We start from the raw sequence: 23,935 nt of genomic DNA, 5'->3' as shown, positions 1-23,935 counted from the left end.
ATCTCCAGCCAAGTTCTGAAAATCCAGGCACTTTACACAAGCATCTATGCTTAGAGTACTTCAGCTGCAGTCACCCTGAACTCAGGCTCACAAGGTTTGTGTATCACGGATCAAATATAAAATAAGCCAAATTACTTTTTTCCTTTTCATCAAAACATGGAAGATAAATAACAGTTGTTCTACAAGCCTGGTAGCGCTTACTTCTAACACTCTGCTGATGTTCCTGCCCCACTCGTACCAGCCTGTAGCTGGGTTTCATTCTTAAGTGAGTCTCCCACTCCTCCATTCAAAGTCTATGCTACAGTGATTTTGCAAACTGGGTCAAAATGCAATTAGTACATTCTCATGCTTTGGGGTGGGGAAAGAAAATAAAAGGAGAAAGAATGGCAAGAAGAAATGCTGTTGGCTGTAAGCCAGCGTTCTGCTTCTCCCATTCTCACCTGGGCCACAGCCTTGAGCAGCCTGAAGCACTCCCACAGCAAGTTCTTGTTTCCCAGCAAGGGCGTTGGGGAAAAGCATGCCCTGTGCTAAGGCAGGCTTTCCTGGCCAGACCCAGACCTCTGTGCTGGGGTATGGGAACAGGCACAAGCTGCAGATGGTGACAGGGAAAGGCACAGAGCATAGGGCAGCAGCTCCCACAGGTAGTCACTGCCCCGTGACTCTTGGTCTCATAGGGAAAAGCTATGTCAGCCAGCTCGGATCTCCTGAGCTCTCCTCCAGCTTTACCTTTCCAGTGGTGTGATGTATCCCACTACTTTGGTTCTCCCACTCCACTGAAAAGCATTCGCTAGTCCCAAGTGGGCTTTCTTGAATCAAGATCAAGCCATCCACTGCTTCCTATGTGACCTCACTCCTCACTGACCTGCATTTTGCATAGTCACCTTCTTGCACTAGCAAATTACATTACTTTGGCAAAGGTATCAACAGATTCCCTGAATTTGTCCTCTCACCCGTAAGTCTGCACAAACCCAACTATTCATTTACTTACCACAAGCGATCGGCTTTACCAGGGGCATCTGCTTTTTGGTGTCATTGTCTACTACTTTGGCTGACAAAACTTTAACTCTGCCTTCACTTGCAAACATTTTCCCTAGGAGAAGGAAAATATTTGCTGTGTGTTTAGACATGCCCTTATTATTGTCACACTTAGAACATAATCTATCATACTTTAGCAAATTGCACATCTTCAGCATGCAGATGATGACATGTTTAGGAGGCTTTCCAGTATGGAAAAGGGAATTACTCAAAGACTTATTTATTCCACATCTTCCTAACTAGGGCTCTCTGAGAAACACAGAGCCTATTATACACATGTCCTGCCTTTCTCCGTCCCTCATTGTTTCTCGTACACACAGTTATCACAAACCAACTCCTTTCACTGCTCCACTCCCTGGCTTTGTTTTGCACAATTCTCAGAATATCAATTCCTACTCTGCAGCATTTGCTGGCTCTGCTCCCAATTAAGAATTGCAGGTTGGAGTTGAGTAGTTATGGCTGCAGATTAAGGCTGAAAAACATTTAACAGTTTCAGAGAGATCCAAACAGACACACCACCTTTCTTTTCCTAACACTGAGCACAGTTTATCATGCTATCACAGCGTTCCAGGGAGATGTTATGCCCCTTTATCTTAATGATTTACAGATCAAAAAGTTGGCTCAACAAGAGCATTTGCCACTGACAACAAACCACAAGCCTGATGTTATCCACAAAGTAACTCAAATATGCTAGCACAGGCTAGACAGATTGTACACAGGATAAAACAAATGAATTTTCATGAAATCACTCTGTAATCATCCATGTAGCATTAATTGAGCAAGCAATAACACAAGGCAAAATGGACAGGTTTCCACTGGACGTCTTGTACTCTTTCAGACATGTTACAAAGTACAGATTTCATGCACACCTGAGAAAGCCAAGAGTTGGCTTTCAGAGGACTCTCCCAGGATGGTCGAGGAACCTCTCCTACATTACAGTAACAGGACCTGGTGCTAAAGACCTCACACCTGAACAAAGTCTTGTACTGGTCTTGTCCTGTATCAACAGGAAGAACTCTGTGAAGTCTGCCACAGAAGACAAAGGAAGCGTTAGGATTTCAGACCAGAAGTCAGTGCATCCTTCCTGAATGATTCTGTCTCTTGGCATCCAGTCCCAGACAAGGGACTGCCCACACCTACCTCCAGTCCATCCAGAGATCCAGCTGCTCCATCAGGTTCCTCTAGCAGAAGAAGAAACAGCAGTTCACAGCAGCTCACCCTCCACATCTGCTTCAGCTCAGGAAGAGAGGCAGAGCCCAGCAAACATTGTCCAAGATTGGAGGAATGCTTTTTAACTCTAGGTCTGTTATGACATTTACTGTGGCTCCCTTCTTCCCTCCCCGCTGCCCCCCCCCCCCCAGTGAAAGGGATCAAAATAGTTCCCTCCTGTGACATTTTGCTTCACTTGACCGAGGGACTGTGGGAACGTCCCCATTGAAGCCAGTAAAAGCCAAGCAACAGCCACAATGCCAGGTCAGGGCGTGTGCAGAAGTAGGGGTGACGTTGCCAAAACCTAAACTTTTCTGATGCTGGAGAAGAGGGCAGGGGGTCCTCTTTTTTGAATTCCCCATAGGAATATCCCACTACTACAATTTGCTTTGCATGTGCCTTAGGTGTAAGCTGAGCCCTTCACCTACTGACTGTAACTAATACGTGTCAACTATCTGTCTGTGGTCCAAACTGCCCATCTTGGGGCTGACTGAGCTAGTCTGGCCTGCCCCTTCACTCCACTCACCTCATTTAATCCCTTCCCTCATCTGTTTCTCCTGGAAACAGGGTCCCTCAACAAGCCAGCTACATTTACTTCTAAGCCCTCACCCATACTCCTCCCGTAGGACTCCACCACCTTACAGGAGCATGCATGCATACGTATGAGGACACAGAACACAGTCAGGCACCTTCAGGCTACCAAGAAGCATAAGCAATAATGAATTTTTCCATGCTGAGAAGGCAGAATTATGTCCAGCTCCAGGTGAAGGCCAGATAACAAGGCAAGCAAGAGAACAGCCTCTTTGCATATTGGTGTCCATAAACATTGAGGCCATTGGCACCATCTGAACAATGTTCAACAGTGCTCCTCTCGTATCCCTTTTCTTACTCTTCAGGACACCTATCATAAAATCACAGGCTGGTTTGGGTTGGAAGGGACCTTAAAGCTCATCCAGTTCCAAGCCCCTGCCACAGGCAGAGACACCTTCCACTAGACCAGATTTCTCCAAGCCACGTCCAGCCTGGCCTTGAACACTGCCAGGGATGGGGCAGCCACAGCTTCTCTGGGCAACCTGTGCCAGGGCCTCAACGCCTTCACAGGGAAGAACTTCCTCCTGTCTAAACTAAATCAATCCTCTCTGAGTTTAAAGCCTGGTTCTGTACCCAAAGGCAAGAACTCAACACCTCACTCAAAGTGGAACGTGTGCCTCCACAAAAATTGGATCACAGGCACTAAGATGGATAAAATTTTCTAAGTCTATGAACTCCTCACAGCCAACTCTCTCAGCACAGGGTACACTACTTCCAGTTTTACCTAAATCCATCACATACTTAGCAGTTACTTCTCCTGGCAATCAACAGAGCACATGTGCCTTCCTCTTCAAGGCAAATCTATGAGATAAAATAGAAAACTCAACAGCTGTTCCCAAGGAAATCCCTTCTCCCCTCCAGCTTGGACCCTGCATGTCCTTCTGGAAAGTGTTTTATTTCCAGCAGGAATCGGCTCATATCACATATGGCTGAAGTTTTGGGGTTTTTTTTTGTTTCTTTTTTGTTTTTGAAGCTGTTGAAGCAAGCGTAGCCGTGGTAACGACGCCTTGGACATCATTGTGCAGAACTTGCCAGCACCCCGCTTGCGCTGAGAGCCTGCTGTGCTCTACAAATACAGACTCAGAGACAGCCTCTGCTCCCAAATGTTCAATAATGAAGGGGAACAGAGGTGCTGTCTATCATCTGTGATTTAAAGACTGATGAACATCTGCCATCCACAGCATGGGGGGAATAAAACCAGCTTTACCCCTTACCCATTTTCTTCTCATCCCAATGTACCTCCAGGCAAACTCATTAGCCTCCAATTAAGCCTCAGAAGAGATTTTCCTTCTATGATTAACTCTTCACAACACTTACTTTTCATGCTACCTGTTTGCTAGGACTTTGGGGAACAGGGGAAACAAGTTTTAAATCTAAAAAACATTTTTGGTTTAAAGAACAGTAGTAAGTGATACAAATAACATTCAGAGCAGCACGTTAACTGTGCAGTGCAGAAAACTTTGCCAGTTTTTGCCCTTCAAGGTAGTTTCTTCCAACCCCATGGCTACCTCTTTCCACCTGAAGCTCTCCAGGTGAACTTCAAATGTGAGAGTAAATGAGGAAGAGAAGTATCAGTGCCAAAATACAGCATGCGTGGGGTTGGGAAGCACTGCAGCAGAACAGGAACTCCACAGCCACACAGTACGAAGCACCCAACTGCAAAAGCTCATCCTACTGCTGCAAGATTTTCAGCATTTTATAGAACAAGTTTTATGACTGCCTCGATATCATCTGTTCTGCCACAGTTCAGCTATGGTGTGCTCTAATGCATTCTGAGGTATGAAACAGAAACACAGCTGTGATTTCATACCTGATCCAAATGAAGTTGGTGCTACCAAATTATCAGATAACATACAAGTCTAATGCACCTGAACACATAACCACAGCTGGTAACTAGCCTCTCAGGTTATTCTGTTGGGGTTTGTCCTTTGAAAAGCTGGAATGGCATCCTTACAGTAACTTGTACTTAGAAACTAAGCCAACGCAATACTGCTACCAGTCCGTGAACACCTAATGAAGACCTGAATGTGTTCAATCCAAATGGACAAGAAAGAAAAAGAATGAACAAACACAGAACACCACAGCAGAGCATTCAGCACTTATCTCTCCTTTAAGACATAACAGTTTATAAGAATTTAAGTACATTGGAAGGAACTTACCGTAGATGTCATTAAAATGCTGTTTGGAAGGAGTGATATTCCAAGTTCAGTGTGCAGCCATCACAGAAACCAAGAGAATTTCAAATTCTTCAACTCCATGGAAATTAATACCAGGTAGGGGAGGGTGCTTTGAAACAAAGCAAGCTATTTTTAACTGTGTATTAAAGTGTGCATTTCTGGCTTCTGCAGCTAGCATGGTTTTAACACAACTAATGGGCATACTAAAGCACACTGAGGCACTGAATGCTCAAGATGTGCCTTTAAAGATAAATTGCAGAAGGAGATACAAAGTTTAAGTGAAAGCAAATTCCTTCTCCCAAGAGCTTACTTTGCAGCCCAGGACACACAAACCTTGCCCTGCTGCGGCAGGGCACATGCCAAGGGCCAGGAAATAGAATCATAGAATCAACTGGGTTGGAAAAAAAGACCTTTAAGATCATAAAGTCCAACCATTACCCTAGGACTGCCAAGGCCACTAGTAAACCATGTCACTAAGGGAACAGGTGTAAAGCTGGGTCAGGAATACACTCCAGAGGAGACAGTTTATGATGAGAAGATGTGATTGAAAGTCAAAGTGGAGCTGTGACATAGCAGTGTATCTGCTCTGCCTTTGGTAAATTCAAGACATCACTACCAGTTCCTTTTTCTTACCTACAAGTGACAGGAAGAGAAGCAGAACCAAGCACTCCAGAGATGTACAACTAGGCTCCCCCAACTCGACTGCCTATGTTCAGCAGCAGCACATGCCAGCAAGTTACCCTCAGACTCTCTCTTGGTTACTCCCATTTGAGAATGGCTTGAGAATGACTCCTTTCAACATAAGCAGTCCATCACTCCATCTTGCAGATGCCAAAAGACTGGGGATGGAGTGGGTCATTCCCACCCAAAGGCCTGCCCAGTCCCTATGGCCAAGCAACAGTCACCTCTAGAGTCCAGCCTTTGTGCCCAGTTCTGTGCTGTTTTCTCCAAGAAAGGAGGAAAGAAGCTTTTTGGGAAGAAGCTCTTTGCACCACCTCATCTTGCTAAGCCTCTGGGCACCCTACCAGAGAGCTTCTGACCTCTCTCACAGAACAACACTGCTCAGGCCAGCTCCATCCCAGCCTAGCAGCTTTTGCCATGTGTCCAGTATTACCCTTAAATCCCTACATGAGGAAGCAGTGAATTTTCTTGGACAAGATACAGTTCATCCCCAAACTTGTTTGTTTAGAGGTGTTTCAAAAAGAAAAAAAAATAGCTATTTCATCTGTTGCAATTGTTGAGGTAACACTGAGAATCTCTAAAACGCACTATTACATCCACGTTATAAATTTACTGGTTTATATATACCCTGTCTGTAAGTCTCTAGACTTGTCCCATGCTCTTGTTGAACATATTTTATGCATCTGATTTTTTTTGGTCAGTATTAAGGGAAGGCTTGTCAAGAGCTCAAAAATGACCTGTCACCATTCCTGCTGGATCAGAGACATGTAACTTGAAGTGACTTTGAAGGATGCAGAGTAAGGCGGTTAGAGATGACTTGCAGGCCCCCACTGAGTCCCACCACAGCAGTGAAGATATGAAGGAAGCAAGAAGATACAAAGGATGCAATCAGGAGGAGAGAATACAGGGATATAAGGCCCACAAAAATAAACACTCTGGAGGAAAGGAGGAGGAAATGGTATTCAAAGAAATGGACAGAAGATCTATACTCTAAGTCATAGCTTCTGCTTGCCCAAGGAGGATACTTGTCCCAACCCTTAAGAAAAAAACAAAATCCCTTGTCAGCTCTGGGGCTTGCTCTAGTTCCCATTAGGGTCAGGCATCTGCTGTTTGTATTTATAGAAATGAGTTGTCCTGGCTGCATTGGCTCTTGTATGAAATTGCACGTACAGCTGCCCTCTGCTTCCCTTATCTCCAGTTACACTCAGGCACTGCAACGTGACGCACTGAGAACAGCCCTCAGCCCAGCAAGCATGCTGCCAGCATGCCCAATTAGTCCTCTGCCATTCTGCCTGGCGATGACAAGCTCCTTACACAAGTGTCGTGTCACAGGGGATGGCAAAGGCGGCTGCAGCACTTGCCTGGAATGGAGAGGATGCACAATTTATTCCAGAGGATGCCACTGTCCTACTAAATGCCCTGAGCAATAGCATTTGGTTGCATACGGCTGAAGTTTCCCTGTCTGTAGAAGTAGGATAAAGATTCGGAATTCCTTTTATAAGGCAATTTGAGAGCTGTAGAAGAAAGGAATTCATGTGTTGTGTTGTTAGTGTCAAGGAAGTACAGACAGCTGCCCCTCTCAGTTGTTTTGCCAGCAAGACCAGGATTTCACTCAGAGGCTCTGATTTACGTTTCAGACGACACCACTGACCTGCCCAAAAACCCCAGTGAAATTTCTTTAATTCCTCTATGCTTTAATTTCCATGTGCAAGAAACACGGAGAACTTCCTTCTTGGAGAGTCCGAGAACTAAAGAATATGAAAGAGACCCTGGAGTGGAGGGGTAATATTCCCAGCCATGCACTCCAACTGCTCTGTAAGGAAAGTTGTGCATGGCCTTATTGGTGTAGGTTTACTTTTCCTCCTTGCCTTGTTAGAATGCTTGAAGAGTCTAAGGCATGGAGTAGTAAACAAAATTAGAAAACTCAGGATTATTTCTTTTTAAAGTAACTTTGAAAGGCTGAAAGCAAAAAGCATATTTGTCAGCATATTATTGTCACTGCAGATTTTAAACAAGCTACATCAGACAGCAGATAAAACCAACCTGACAAACCTAATGCATCAAGATAAAAATAGCGAAACTCATGCTTTGAAAACCTTTGAGCTTGCTTTTTCAAGAGGAAGAGGAAGGCACCTTTCAATGAAATCAGCTGTGCTGATATAGGGCACAAGTGTCCAAGAAAATTCTTGTACCACTTGAAAGAACTTATTAATTTTATGACTCTTCTGGGATTTCTGTTTGTCTGTTGCTGTTCATTCTCCTGACACATGCAAACCATTCACTAAAGTGCAACAACAGCAAAACATCACCCAGTTACATACTTAAGAGATAGTTTTTTAAAGCACTTTCTTTATGATCAGGAGAGACACAAGAGACTTAAACAGTTCACCACATCCCAATGTGCCATGTCCAAGCCCTGCCTCTTGCAAGCTCCCACCACTCACTACTGTGGCTGATGTTACAGGAGGTACATAATAATGACAGTTTAGGTAAGCAGGTCTTTTTGCGAGACCTTTCTACACGACAGTTTTCAAAGACCTGCTTCACATTCAGGACATAGAGCATGGCAGTCTGAAATGGTTCACGCTCCTGTGCAACCAGGAATTCGGTCAGAAATTCCTGCTTTGTTACTTACTTCATCAAGTTTCCAGAAATCATCAAGGTACTTACACATCTATGTATTTTAACACAGCTTTGTAGGAGGGCATTATGGTTTCAGTACCATATCTACATGCTCCCTGCTACAGGAACAGGAGGCATTTTGTGATTCAGTTACAAAGAAGCACTAAGATCACAGACTGTGCACATCATTCCCTTGAACCAAAGAGACATCACTAATATTCAGACTAAATCATCACCATGCACCAAACCCTATTTAAACACCTGTTACCTGAGATCCCTAGTTCAGCAGAGCTTTGCTACCAAATATGAGAAACCAAAACTCAAGGTCTAAGGGTTACTAAGGTAGTAGTACCTTTCCACAAATGTCATCCATCTTCTTCCATTGTCCTTTCACCACCACCAAACAGACTGATCAACCACACTTTATTCTCTTCCCCCAGCTACTAGCACAAAAGTGGGATAAAAAGAAAGCTCAGATCCTCCTAGTTTCCTTCAAGAAATTCCCTCTTTACAGTTCTTAGAGCCTTAGCTGCAAAGCTGGAGCAGAAGAGCCTATTGGATTCTCCAGGCTATCTGATAAAAAGCGTTTATGAGGGCCTGAGCACTGGAGATGGAGGGATGGGAGGGAGGAGAACACAGCCATGAAAATAATGCTACCTCCTGGGCTGTAAATTATTAGCTAGTCTCTTTGATGTATCCCATCCATATCAAATTCCTGTGGTGCCCTATCTATCCTTGCTGGTATCCTGTTTTTTCCATATCCTTCAAATTTATTGCAGGAGTTGCAGCAAGATCTAATTAAAAGCAATTATAATTAGCTCTGTAGTATTTCTTCTTACGCTTGAGTGTGAGTAATCAACTGAAGACACCAACACTCAAAACACAAGGGAATTTAGTGGTGCAAAGACATAAAAAGGCTGGTTCCTCTCTGAGGTGACACCCAGTTGTCACATCTGCAGAACTGTCACTGGAACACTGTAAAATGTTACGTACCACAAACGTCACTAGCTGAAGTAACCCAGCTTCAGAAAACAGGTTTCATTTTTCTGAAGCAAAGGAGCTTGATCATTACTGCTTTCAGTCCTGCTGTTCATTATTAGAAGGTCACCTGAAACAAGAGCTCTAAAATGGTTTCTGCTGTTCTTTTTAATGGGAGCTTTCTCCTCCTCCCTGTCTTGAAAAGCAGTGAAGTCTAACTCAATTTAGTAAGCACCATCTGCAAATAAGCAAAATACGTGGGGGAGTTAATTTCTTCTGAAATCACTTGAAATTCTTTGCTAACTCAGGCAAAAACCATGTTGAAAAACCTGCCAAAGCGTTTTCTTACTGATCAACCCAAGAGCTGAGATTACTCCCTCACTTCAGTTTGAGTGGCCACACATTCTCAGTGGTGATTCAGCGGCTTGCTGGGAAATCCTCCCTCCTCTGCAGCCTGCCAGACTCTGCTTGTTGCCCCTGAGAACTCAGTACAAAGCTAATCTATTTACCAAAGCACTTCCCCAGTGGGGGATGGAGTAAGGTGTGCCTGAAAGAAGAATAGGCAAGGAGGGAGTGCTGCTGCAGGCATGAGTGGTTTATCTTGTTCCATCTCTTCTGCTAAGGAAAGACAAGAATGGACATAATAAATCTGCATAATCACATTGAAGAAACACTTAACTGCCAGGAGTGGGGTGATTTGGGAAGTGAAGACAACTCTGTTGTTACCTGGCTGTTCTGAGACAGTGAAAAGTTCCCATTATAAAAAGCATCTGTCACAAAGAGAGTGGTCATCTTTTGAACATGAAGAAGCATTTAACTAAATCATGAGACGGAATAAAGCAAGGAAAATATTCAAACATAAGAAAAATTCCCCCCCCCCTTTTTTGGGGGGCAAATATTTCCTGAGGAAGCTCTCCAAAATCCTTTATGTAGGAAGAAGATTAAATCCTTCTATGATACCATGGAATCACAAAAAGAAGTGCCATGAACTTTTGCCAGTGCCCTAGGATGTCTAGGGTTGTGAGGCACTGGCACAGGCTGCCCATAGTAGCTGTAGCTGCCCCATCCCTCCAAGTGTTCAAGGCCAGGCTGGATGGGGCTTGGAGCAACCTGGCCTAGTGGAAGGTGTCCCTGCCTGTGGCAGGGGGTTGGAACTGGATGAGCTTTAAGGTTCCTTCCAACCCAAACCATTTTATGATTCTATGGTTCTGTCCTGCCTATGTGGTTTTAATGTTATGTCATCCACTCTTCTCTCTCCATCACCAAGGTTCTGGATCTCCCTCCAGTTTGACCTTTAGCACACGGCACCTCCGAGACTGTTCTCCAACCTCAGATCTCTGCTTATGACACAATTACTTCCAGCCCTTACCTATATACCTCACTTGATCTCTTTGATGAGTTATGCAATGTTTATTCACCGTTTGATCTTCTCTGATTGTAGCATAGCAACAGACAACAGTTTACTGTGGATATTGTGCGAGCATTCTCCAGCAGAACACATCCAAGAGTCCTGCTGCTTTCTTGGGTAACATTACGCTCTTTGGAACAATAACACTAGTCAACAAGTTATCTTAATTTTATGCTAAAATTAGAGCAGTTGGACATTATTCATTTCAAGACCACTGGTTTGTCAAATACCAGGAAGCTGTGAGAGTGTGGCACAAGCATTGCAACCCACAGAATTTCATCAATGGGTTTCATGCAATGTCCCTTGCAAATCTGGGCAGTTGGAACAGAAGACACTACATGGCAACCACACAAAGTAAAACCTAAATGTGCTCTCCCCATTCCTTTGTCTCAATACATTTGTACAAAGTAGACCTAAAACCTTTAGACTGTGATTCAGAAGAGCTTCTCTGAGTCATAAAAAACCCCATGTTCAGAGATACCCTGCAAAGTACTACAAGAAAACATAAACCGCCTTGGACAGGGCCTCAAGCAACCTGGTGGTGGTGTCTCTCCATGGCAAGGGGTATGAACTTAATGACATTAAGGTCCATTTCAACCTAAACCATTCTGTGATTCTATGATTTCCTGTCCCTAAATAACTTGATAAAAACCACACAACCACCTATATTCAGCCATTGTGCTGAGGCTAGTTGCTATTGGCGTGTAACTCAACATCTCTGTTTTGGCATTCTTGCTGCACATAGAGGGGTGATAGAAGTGCCAAGCCCTCTCAAAATTGTCCACAAATTATCATGAACACAGCACAACCAATCTATAACAGTAGCAGAACTGTACAAGCATGAAAGTGGTAATTAAAACAAGTATCAAAGGAACTTAAGCGGGGGTGGGGTGATTATTGCTTTCCATAGAATCATGGAATGGTTGGAGTTAGACCTTAAAGCTCATCCAATTCCAACCCCTGCCATGGGCAGGGACACCTTCCACTAGACCAGGTTGCTTCAAGCCCTGTCCAGCCTGGCCTTGAACAGTGTCAGGGATGGGGTTTTCAAGAACATCAAGCTCATTATCCTTCTGCATATCCATTTCCCACCTTGTGCTATCAAACTTAAAAGGAAAGTAGGTTTTATTTAAGTCTAAGGGAGGATCTCTCTCAAAACTTCAACCAAAAACAGCAAGCAAGGTTTATGATGTGGCAGCTCTTTGCTTTGAATTGCTCTGAACGCACATAGTGTCAGTAGCTCATTTCACAAATGTGAGTCAGTCTACCCCTCAGGTAGCTAAATGTCTCCAAAGGCACTTTTGATCACCAACGAAATACAGCCTCTTTTATTGAAGCTGGAGGTGCCATGTTAGGAGATAGCACTTAACACAGTCCCAGTGGAATGAAAAAGAAAAAAAAAGGGATTTCATATGTCTTTTCCTACATATGTAACACTGGAGTCACTACTCTATAGGGAGGACTGCACTGCACTTGGACAAATTCCTCTGGTTAAGTCCCAACCCGCCGCAGTTTTTGTAGCTGCTGAGTTGTAGCCTGTCTCCTGGAATAAGCTGCATTCTAGCAGCAAGCAGAACAATTCTGACCTTTCTTACCAAATCAGGCAGCCAGGTATAATGCTTAGGTAATTTTTAGTATCCACATTCATCTTGTGACTGCATTCCTAGTACTAAAACAACCTCTCTTTGGATTTATATGGAAAAGTGCCTAAAACTACTCAAGTATCCAGGCTTGGCAGCAGTTTAACCTTTGCTGGTGAAGTATCACCAACTGCTAAGCAGCATATTCCCTCTCCCTTGGCAACTGAACCATACTGCTCATGATCCTTGCTTGCAGAAGCAGTCGTATCAATCCTGCAGGTTCTAGGAGAGATCCTGAAATTTGGCTTTGTAATTCAGTGTTCTTCTCCCTTATTATATAAAGGCCCTGTTATGTGTGGCCTCTCTTTACTGACTTCTCCTCTGCCTATCCTGGAATATGGAAGAAAACCTGATTGTTCTTTTCAGTGTTTAACCTTTTCCTATGTGCCTTCATCTGCCCACATCTATACACTCCATCTAGTAGTACAGAAATACAATCTTATATGCAGCATGTGATACAGTCTCTTTTCACCTACCACCAAATGCTTCCCTGCTCTATTCCTTTCCCAATAAATCAATGGTAACTTAATGGAGCAGACAAAAACAGTTTTTTCAGACCTAAAAGACTAACTTCTCCAAGTCTGAGTTGTGGTGCACACCAACGCCAAGTACTGCTTGCAGGGCTCGAAGTCAGAACAGAACTCATTCGGCCTGGAATGTGAAAAAGCAGGTTTTTCTTTCTCTGCCCTGCATCCTATCAGTAACAGAAACAGGATACATTTGCTGTATAGGATGACAGTGGAAGTGGTGCCTGCACAGGAAGAACTGGCTGCAGTTACAGGAGTACACACAGAACATCCCATGGATCACCTGCAGAGCACCAGTTACTGACCCACAGTGCTCATCACTTTGATTTACAGCATGATACAGCAAAAGGTGTAGCTGCAGATACCAAAACTATGTTATAATCATGTGATTACAGCGTTTTATAATGTTATAACAAACAACTGACAAATATTCATCAATACCCTCAGCTAGTTTCCAGTTATCCTTCCACTAAGGAAGAATGTATTAGGATAAAAAGTTTCACTGCACTTGAACATTCTGTCCCACATTGTCTGAACTCACTGAGGACATAGGTTACAAAACCTACTGTATTCTGTCCTTTTGGCTGCACAGCCAGCTGAGTCAAAAAATCAAGAGGCAAACACAGAACAACCCAAATAATCTGAAATCAAATTTCTAAACTTAAGACCTTTTCCAATTTACACATCGTTAGTAATTTCCTTATTTCCAGCAGGAGAAGTGAAGGTTTGTAGTAACAGGTTGTGCTAGTGTATTCAGGTGTCCTGCTGTTAGTTAATTTTACTTGCTGGAATAGGTCACTGACATCTATCTTCATACTGTCTATATTTCAAATAAAAATATAGTCTTCAATTTTCAAATTAACCGCTAATATTTTAAAACAGAAGGACCCAAATAGACAAATAACCAGGCACAGATACACACTTATCCTTTTGTTTTCTCAAGGCACGCTGTCTTCACAGTGCAAGGCTATCAATGAGATTCTTGATTTGTTTCCATCATAAGGATTAGCACAAAGAGCAAAGTCCATCCTGCTGCCTATGTTACAGTTTGACAGATTTTTATGTCCAATGCATTGTCATGATATTTATAATATGCAACATCCTTTGAAAATTGTATCTTGCAACACCAATATTTGCAATGTCATTCCTTGTAAGGTAACCAAGTGCCCTCAAAAGCAATACAGCCAAAGCTCAGATTTGACCTACCAAAAAAGATAACTCTTCTACACTACACTGAGAGCAGGAGGGAAAGTAACACCAACTCAGAGACTTAGTCCAGCAGAGGGGAAGGGGACAGGAATGTGCCCTAGGATCAGCGGAAAATGGTCCTTTTGGACAACAGTATAATCTCAGATCAGGAATCATCCCCCTTCCATGTTTCTTACTAACATCTCATGCCATCAGTGCATGAAAGGGAAAGGAAAGGTACTAAGTGTTCAGAGACATAAACTCCGGTTTACGGGAGCAGCTATTGAGTTTCAGATCATGTAAATAAACACCTGACTGCTACAGAAAAGCAAGGACCAGAAACAGGTTTTCTGACACATTCTAGAAATAAACACGGCTGTTCTATCCCAGTTATCAGATGTATCTGATCTGAGTCTCAGCAGGGTCTGCTTTACTAAGCAAGCAACAGGATGACAGAGCTCCCATGACCTTTATTGTTATTACTGTTATCAAGGACATCTCAAAATGGTGTTCCTTGGAAGCTCAAGTTGCCTTTGCTTTTCTAGTGGAGCAAGGATTCCTTTTAACTGTTTATTGGCATAGGGATCAGCCCTTTTAAGGTGTTTGATGTTATGACCTTTTACACAGAAATAGATGGTGACTCACTGGAAAGAGACAAATGATGAAGAATCCCAAAACACTGCTGTTAGTACTACTAGCTAAGCCTGCACCAATACAGCCTAGAGAGGTGGAATCCTAAGCCCTGGAAATATTTGGGTAACCCCTTACTTTCCACTCAGCAGTCATCCTGAACACATTCAGTCCTTCAAACCAATAAAACCATAGAAACAAGATGAATTTTCTTCTACACAGCAAATAGGTAAAAGCTATTTGCAGTTCTAGTACTAACAACAGGTTGACTGCATCAGCTGTCCTGTTAGAAGACTACACTCCAAACTCCCAAAACAGCTCTCAACACATTTCCCAAGCAAGCCAGCAATTGCACATCTGCTCAATGAGCCTTTTAGATACCCATTTTTCTACACCATGAGAATAAACAGCTATATTTCAAGCCTCTAACACATATAAACAAGACCCACCAGGAATGCATCCCTTTTTGACAAACCATCTTCCATCTGAAACCTCCGCTCAAGTATCTACCACCTGGTCAGCAACATAACCTCAGGCAGGAGGAAAGGGTATTCCCAGTGTGACTCTGAGACTTTGAAACATGTCACCAGGGAGACAGAGGGAGAGCTGTGTTCCAGACAGGATCTCTGATTATGGGTGGCTGGCCTCCCAGTGGGTGAAGGCTTTCCGAAAGAACCGTCTGGGGGGCTGCTCCGAGCCCCCAGATCTGCCCTTCAGCACCACGGCCAGCACCAGAGCCCTGCAGCAGGGCTAAGGTGGTTCTGGCCTCCATCACTTGAGGTGCCCCTGCGTGAAGTGTGTCCTAACAAATAATCAAATGTTACAGTAACACCAAAATGGTTTGCATTGTCTGAAAACCTCACTTCCATTCTCCGTGAGTAACAGAGCTCCCCAGATTAGTTTTAAGCTGTTCTCCTACATCTGCTTTAAGTTATTTTCAACTTAACAGTACTAAAGTTTGTACTGGATGTAATAGCCCTTAAATATTTATGGCCTTTGTATTAAGATCCTAAGACTCCTACACATGCATGGCAGCATCTCCATTTCATGATAAACATTATCAACATTCAGACAGGAAGAATTTATACCTACTTCAAGTTAATAAATCAAAATTATCACATTAAATTATAGGTTTCTTTTTGGATTAATGGGGTTTTAGAATATTATGCAAGGAAGACAAGTGTCATATCGCTAAGTTGAAAAGTTTATCTACTAAAACAGAGTCAGTGAGTAGCACATTAAAAGAGGTCATTCTTAAATGCAGTTGGCCATAAATTGAACACCACAATTACCAGGCAACTCTAAAAGTTTGGTGAGAATATACTTCATCACTCTTAGACAAACTTCAGCTTCTACTTAAATGCCAGTCTGAGTCTCAAAACCAGGCTTACACAATGTCTTCTTCATGTAGGTCAGTTCAAGTTAATTCTGGACCAAGTTAAAAACAGAAAGCAAAATTAGCCGTTAGCATTGGGAGTCACTTTCATCACTGTGTTTTTGTATTCTTTGTCTACATTTTGGGCTGTAATTTCATATCACAAGATACTAGCTGCTGAAAAGCAAGCTTCTGCTTAGTACTTTGTCCTGCTTAAGTCATCCTGCTGCTCATTCCCCAGATAGCTTTCTCATGCTTTCTCTTTGCTATTCTTGCAGTCAAAGCTCAGCAATCAAGCAGGAATCTGGGAGGAAGCATTTTCCTGCCTGCAGCTTATTCTGCAGAAACACCCATGTTAACCTTCCCAATTACCCTAGTATGCACCTAGGCATAGCAGACTTAGATTCCCAGCCATGTTATTTCTACTCGGGCTTTGCCCAAGTGCTTACTAATTTGGGAGAGCAAGGCCAGCACTGGCAGAAATAGAGGAATGCCTGTTCTGAGTAGCCATCAGGTCTCCAGACACCTGCCTGGCAGCAGTCCCTGCCCTGCTGGCATCACATCCTTCCCCTGCTAGTATTAGCATGCCTGTGTATCAGCTCTTCCCACCCAGAGTCTCTGGGAGGCTATCAGTGGCTCTTCCCACCCATGAGGTAGACTGCTCTGCTGTAGGGATGACTGGCTAATGATAGACATTCACAGTTGGCAAGCCTCTGGAATCCCACCACAAAGCTATAATAAGCACAGGGTATGACTAAGCCTGAAGGGCTGTCTCCTTTTCCAGCGGCATCATGCCATAACCCATATGTGATAAAGAATTTCTAAACAATGTGACCCACATCCTCTTTCAATTCATTACCCCTCCACCAGCAGCATCTTGTCACCAACACATCTCTCTGTAGCCAGCAGTGTAAGCAGATCTAGAAAGCTGTGCTGTGAATACCTTTCCTGTTGGGACAAGGAGACAGAACTGCATGGCTCATGGTGCTCACACATGGCTCATGAAGAACTCTGGCTGAGAAAGCAAAGGAGCAGGGCAAGGAAAGCAGGTTTGCTTTCTCACTGTTATCTTTCATGCACTAACTAAACATGAGAGAATTTGAAATTCCATCACTAGAAGTCACTGTGAGCTCACTGCTATACAGTTGATCCCGCTGTAATGTGAAATCAGCATTTCTGCTTGGCTGAGCAAAATCTTCATTATCCCGCTACCACTCTGAACACGCCATATTTCAAAATTGTTCCCACGGCAACTTTCGAGCACTCTCTCTCACAGTTAGACATGCTGACTTCATTTCCAAGGTCACAGGAGGCATAGCAACGAGAACACAAGTAGCCAAAGTTTCTCATTTGAGAACAGAAGAAACAAAACTAGCAGATAAATAACAAAACAATATTGCTTGAACCACACTAAGCACTACTCTCTTATAAAGGAAAAAGGTGTAGTTTTGTCCAAACGCCACCAAACGGGTAAAATAGCTGACAGCACACTCTGAAAAGCACAGTGACACCTTGTACCATCTAACTGTTTACTTTCAGCTATATTACGAGCCCTCTGGCTATCACTAGCTTCTAATAACTCTCCAAAATCTTTACACAAGCATGAATAAGGAAAGCTTTGAACAGTCAGGTAGGAGTTTGTAAGGAGAAATGTCAAGACTGTTAGTCGACAAGGCAGAATTAGCTCTTCCTGAAATGCCAAAGCAGATTTTAAAAGCAGTCCCATTCTAATCCCTTCCTCTCCAAGAGCTCCATGCCTTAAACACATACAGTGTGTCATAAACACTATTGTACTTCTTTTAATTCCTAACCAGGCAGACAACTGGCAGTAGCCCCATTTTAAACACATGGTAAAAGGCAGATACAATTATATCAAATGGCCTTTTTAAGTTCAAGGAAGCCCAAAGATCAAGTCAAGCAATGCATTTAATTTGGAGTTTTTTGCTTGTTGGTTATACTTTTGAACTTCAATAGGTTTTGAAGAAGTGTCTTCCATTCTAGAAGTGTCTGTGCTTCTAGAAAGAAAAAGGACAGACCCTTTAAGCTGCCTGAGATTGTGTGCCTGAAAGCAATGGTACTCAAAAGCACTGATCTTATTAAAAGAACCCTAAATGAACATCATTGTCTAACACTAGAGCAAACTGCATTTTGAGAACTTTCTGCTAAAAAGCACTTTTCTTCACCACCTAGAGGCAAATATAATCTTGAACCTTCACTCCATGATCCAAATAGTTTGCCTCTAGATCTGAGACTTCAACTTTGCAATTCTGCTCCTCCAGGCCAACAACAGAATGAAGTCCAACCATGTCAATTTTCACAGAGGTTACTGTTTGCTCACCATTTATAGCCTTTATGAACATGGTCTCCCTTTATGAACATGGCTCACAGCTAGCCATGCTGCTTTCACTTTCTCTTCTTGACCAGGAGGCATGCATGTCTCATAAAATACTGTTATTGCACACCACCACCACGCTCGTCGGTCTTCAATCCCAGACCATCACCTTTCATAAAGACCAGTTTTCCAGTGGAATTCCTTAATGGTAGAGTCAGGTCTTTGAATCAACCAGTTTTATGCTGGCCAGCCACAAGACAACAGCACCATCCAGTGGCTCCTTCTTCAGCCAACGCTTTCAGAAGCTATTAATTAATTCCGAATACTTCCCCAACGGGAATGCACATTGTGAGGCTTTCTCAGAAATACCAAGTTACCTCAGCTCCCTCAGTTCCCATAGTGCAGGTTATTTCCACGAGAAAGAGGGACTTCTTTTCCAAAGGGGATAAGCACCAACACCACAGATAACCACAAATGATGGTCAGTCCTGAAATTTTAGGTGGCTCTTGTTTTCAGACAAGCATTGAGATTGCTTTTCATGGATATCCTTTGCGTATTCTCCTGTGGCTGAGACCTTCAAACCACTGCTTAATACAGGTAATTCTAACAAAAAGTTCCTATATCTAAGGGATGGAATGCTTCCTCAGCAGCTTCCAAGCAAGAGTTTTGAAGAGAAAAACATATGAGCCTGTGAGAGAGGTGGTTCATATTCTTTGAGAAAAATAGCAGGAATAATCAGGCAAATGCTTGTGAGCCCCCTGCAACTGGTAGTGGGGCTTCATATCAATACAATCCAATACTAAATAACACATAAACAAAATGTTCTGGAGGCAAAGACGATCATTTAAAGTGCAGGTATACATTAATTGCTTTTTATAGAAAAAAAACAACACAGCAAATCATGTAACATCAGGTATCTTCTCCTATTGCATGGTTTCAGAGCTGAAAGTTGTATAGAATCCAGCACTGACTGAAAGGAACCTAAGCCTGTGCTAAAATGTCCATTTCTAACAACCACAAACTTTGTTAAGGAAACAGCAGACCAGACAGCTTTCAACAGTTCTGAGGTGTCAGCTGCTCGCTGCCATCACTGAAGGCCACTGCTCTGAAACCTACTGGTGACCAAGGGAACTTCCACGTGGTCAAGAGCTAAAAGACACCTCAGATGTGGAATTTCCAACCTGCTGGTCCTGGAGTTCTTCAGCCCTCAGATCTTAACTACCCTCATCTCAAGACAGAGAGAAACACGCTAATTTTCAGATGACACTCCTAACATCTGTGTATAAATTGTTCTTTTTTAGCGTGGGTCAGTACTATCCTTTGAAACCAGTCTTGTCTGAGCATCCATTCAATTGCTTGGCAGCTGGGACAGAAAAAAATGTAAGTCTGTATTGAATCTCTGGTTATTCGCCAGCTGTTTGGATTACGCCTAGCATTACAGCACATCTTAGCTGTTACCTGAAGCCATAGTATGAAAGGACATTTTTAACATCAGCATGATTTTTGGAGATACCGTTGTTTCTACCTCACTACCTCCTCTCACCACCTACACCTGAGACAAATCAGTCTTTTCCTGTGACTTGTTTGCTCCAAAGCACAGACGTTATCAGTGGGACATCTCCTTTCTCCAAGAAGCAAGTTTTGCTTAAGGTCATCCAGTTCACTCTCTAGGGAGCCCACACACTAGTTTCATGAAACAGTAATTCCAGCTTGCTTATGCACCTCTACTATCTACAATTTACCTAGGACAAAAGGTTATCTCTCTGATCTTTTCATGGGTGATGTAAAAACATGTTGAAGGAAGATCACAGTTGGACTAATTCCCCCCAAGAGCCTTATAATTACAAGGCAACAGTCACAGGACTGCAGCAATAAGAGAGCTTAGCTTTAGTTAGTTGAGCGAAAGACAGTTTAAAAAGAAAAAAATAAAATAAAAAGACAAAAAAACAAAAGGCGGTTGTATAAAAAGTTGTATAAAAAGCAGGAATAAACACTGTACACTCTTGTTATGAAAAGAACTGGCATGATCTCATCTCAAGAGGGATTTAGGTACTTATTGCCTCTACAACCAATTCAAATACTCCAAATTCCTGAGTCCTTGAAGGTAAGTGCAGATTTAATAATAAAATGGTTTTTTACCTACAAAAAAGACTGTTTTAAAAGTCAACCGTAATTAAATGCTGACAGGTCTCCAAGCTAAAACTTTCTGTAACAGTAGCATGAACACAGTGTCCCATTGTTGACATTACATTTGACACTCTGCAGGGACTAGTTTTCCTTCCTTCTGTGGCATTACTCCAGCAGCAACCCAAGAGTCTAATCTCACTTCCCTTTAGGTTCACAGCACCACGGAGGTTCTTCCCACAAGATATTTCCCACCAGTCTGCAACCCAGGACACACTTGCTCAGCCCACAGCCTAATCTCAAATCCTGTTTACCTTGACACTAGAGAGTCAGTTTCTGTTTTTCCTTTCTTCCTGTCATACAACCACAAGCTGGAAGTGCCCAACCAAAATATTAAGTCATGTGTACAGCTAAAGTATACATGGTTTGTGGACTGATCAGAAAGAAAGGACCACAGCCACCACTGTGGACTTCCTGCATTACCTCTGATACATTTCTGCTTTTTCTTTGGACTTCTGGAACAAGTCACCTTTCAGCTTTACAGCAGCATACACTGGAGGACTGCAAGAGGCTCAGACACCGACAGCCATACCAGGAGCTGCACAGGTGCCTATGACAAATAAAAGAGATTATTTATCTTCTGCCAGAGGCCTCTGAGAGGGCCCAGGGCCAAACTGGAGCAAGAAAAGGACTGTTAGCTGCCAGCTGAAACAGTCAGCAGCCTGGCTGTGCCAGGCTTCAGCTTAAAACACTTCACAGTTAGCTGTGAAGGCCCTGGGGCTCTGCAGAAGGTAGGCTCCCATTAGAACACCAGACCAGCTTATTATCAGAGAGCAACGAGGCTTTTTCTTTCTGTGGCCAAGACAAGCAACTGTGGGACTTGGTGAAGGCAGTTAAGATTGCTGTTGTATATGCTTCTGCTCCTACCTCTCCTTGCTTATACAGCAAACGCACGCACATTCCTTTCTTAACAAGCAGGCAGGGGAGGAAGAACTCTCAAGGGTATGGATGCACTCAGGTAGCTTGTGCTACTGTAATTTCAAGAGTGAGCATCATTAAAGCATCAGATTAGCCAGTCTATTCCTAAACCATACTCACTGGAGTAAAAGCAAAAGACAAGCCCTTAAGGTCATAGTAGCCAACTGGAAAAACAACCCCACTGTAACACACATGCACACAGACAGAACTTTAAACCTGTGCCCAGATCTGGGAAATCCAGAAGCTGATCCCCAAGGACAATTCTCAGAAGGATCAGTACATCATTATGGGAATGATTTTCACAAGTTGGCCTCCTTCCACTCTCAGCACATTCTGACAGCTCTTCCCCAGACATCCCAGCTCTCCAAGGCTACAGAGAGCAAGAGCATGCTGTCACCCTCCAGTATCCTCCCCAAACAAGACTGGGCTTTAGGGCCACATTGCTGAATCTCTCAAATGTTTGCTTAAGGACTGACCACCAACCACAACCAAGAGCTATCTTCTGGCTCAGGAGTTAATGCCAGGCTTCCTCATCTCACTGGTTTGCTCAATCTCTCTCTCCCAAAGCTGAGCTTCCCTACTCCTGCCAGCTATACACGATACCCAGGGTAGGCTGCCTGGCAAGCTCCAGTTACCTGGCTTTCTTTCCTATTTCCCATTCTATGAGTGAAACCCTACGGCATACACTGCAAGTGGGAAAAGGGAGATGTGGGCATTTAACCATTATTGCAGAGTGACCTCTCTGAGCCAAAAACGTAGCACACACTAAAGAGTTAGAATGGAAAGTGTATGGCACTACTACCGTACTTTTCTGCTGGTTTCCACTACTTTGTAGGTAGCGGAAACTAGCAGCAAACAGTTCGGCATTCCAAAACCCACAAGATTTAAGCCTTAGGTTAGGACTGACCAAACAGGAACATGAGATCCAGCCGCTTCAGCTTGGAGCAACACAGCTGCAGAGTTTGAAAATCTATTCACACAGGAAGTGAATGAGGACATCCATACCCCAAACACCTTGGGACATCTCAGTTCAGCTTGGTAAACCCCAAAGCTCTAAACAACCTCAGAATGACTCTTCACTTCAGACATCTCCTGCTGCAATAGCAGCCTGGGTAGACAGCCATGCTTTTGCTACTGTGCTGGATACCCACATCACCTCCATTCCAAATCTGTCGCTATGTAACAGCATTTTCCTCACTGGAGTTCCAGGAGAGAGGAGGTATATACCTGGCTCCCAAGCTAACTGTGAATGCTGATGGCATTGGAGCAAAGTCAGGGTAGCAGGAAGGCTGTGCACAGACAGCAGCCACATACAGTGACACATGCAGGTTCTCACTCATCTGAGACAGACATGAGTTGCCCAGACTTTTATACAGAAAGCATTCATCTTTCTACAGAAGAAAACCAAAACCACAATTACTGAGTAGTAACTATTACAGAGCAATCAATATTCCATGTGTGGAATCACTGACTGATTACAAACTCTGGACAGATGCCACAGGCACATTTTTTCATACACACTACAACACCCTAAAGCTCCTTATACAGCACATGCAGAATGCAGAAACATCTGTCAGAGGCTTAACAGGCAGTGCTGCTAGCATTTCTGAAAGCTCAAGCAACTTCACCTTAAGTGCTCACAGGGAAGCTGTGCTCCTTTGCAAATCTAAGTGTCACTGAGGAATCAGACCTACAGTTTACACAGAGAGCTGTCACAGACAAGTAACATCCCATGATGGTCAAGGGACACAAGATAAAGCCCAGTCACACACATCCTTGAGTAAGAGTAAAGCACAATGCTGGACCATGCTAGGTTAGGTGCAGTCAGACAGAAATTAAATTAAGCATGTTAACACAGGCTGCATTTTTCTTCTGAGACACATAAGGAGAGTGCTAGAGGGCCCTCAGCAGGGAAAAAATACAGTTTGCCTCAAAAAGTTGTGAAATCTTTGCATGTTTCCAACCAGTGATGGTAAAGGATAAGCAATTGGTCATGGACTGGGAGGAAAAAAATAATCATCTTTGCCAAGTCATTATGGAAAATAAACCCAACAGCAAGTCATATTAAAAACACAAGCTGCCCAATAAACCTCAAATGACATGGTGAACTTGATGATCATAGAATCATAGAATAGTTAGTGCTGGAAAGGACCATAAGATCATCTAGTTCCAGCCCCCCTGCCATGGGCAGGGACACCTCACGTTAAACCATATCCAAGGCTCTGGCCTTGAACACCACCAGGGACGGAGCATTCACAGCTTCCTTGGGCAACCCATTCCAGTGCCTCACGACCCTTACAGTAAGGAACTTCTTCCTTATATCCAATCTAAACTTCCCCCGTTTAAGTTTTGACCTGTTACCCCTTGTTCTGTCACTACAGTCCCTAATGAAGAGTCCATCCTCAGCATCCCTATAGGCCCCCTTCAGATACTGGAAGGC

The 23,935-nt window shown here is 43.3% G+C and overlaps 1 protein-coding gene across 1 annotated transcript in view; it reads right to left on the bottom strand.

The window, feature by feature from the left end:
• SLC4A4 (solute carrier family 4 member 4) overlaps positions 1-21,024 on the bottom strand; it is a 192,452-nt gene extending 171,428 nt beyond the window's left edge. Inside the window, exon 1 of the mRNA XM_061360450.1 lies at positions 21,001-21,024. Coding sequence (XP_061216434.1) covers positions 21,001-21,011 — 11 coding nt within the window. The 5' untranslated portion in view covers positions 21,012-21,024. The remainder of the gene's footprint in view (positions 1-21,000) is intronic.
• Positions 21,025-23,935: the final 2,911 nt, after the last annotated feature.

Source organism: Neopsephotus bourkii, unplaced genomic scaffold, assembly GCF_033783945.1.
Source record: "Neopsephotus bourkii isolate Nb327-2 ecotype Australia unplaced genomic scaffold, CSIRO-AGI_Nbou_v1 NB_107, whole genome shotgun sequence".
NCBI classification, from domain to species: Eukaryota; Metazoa; Chordata; class Aves; order Psittaciformes; family Psittacidae; genus Neopsephotus; species Neopsephotus bourkii.
This window is presented reverse-complemented; position numbering and strand designations above follow the sequence as displayed.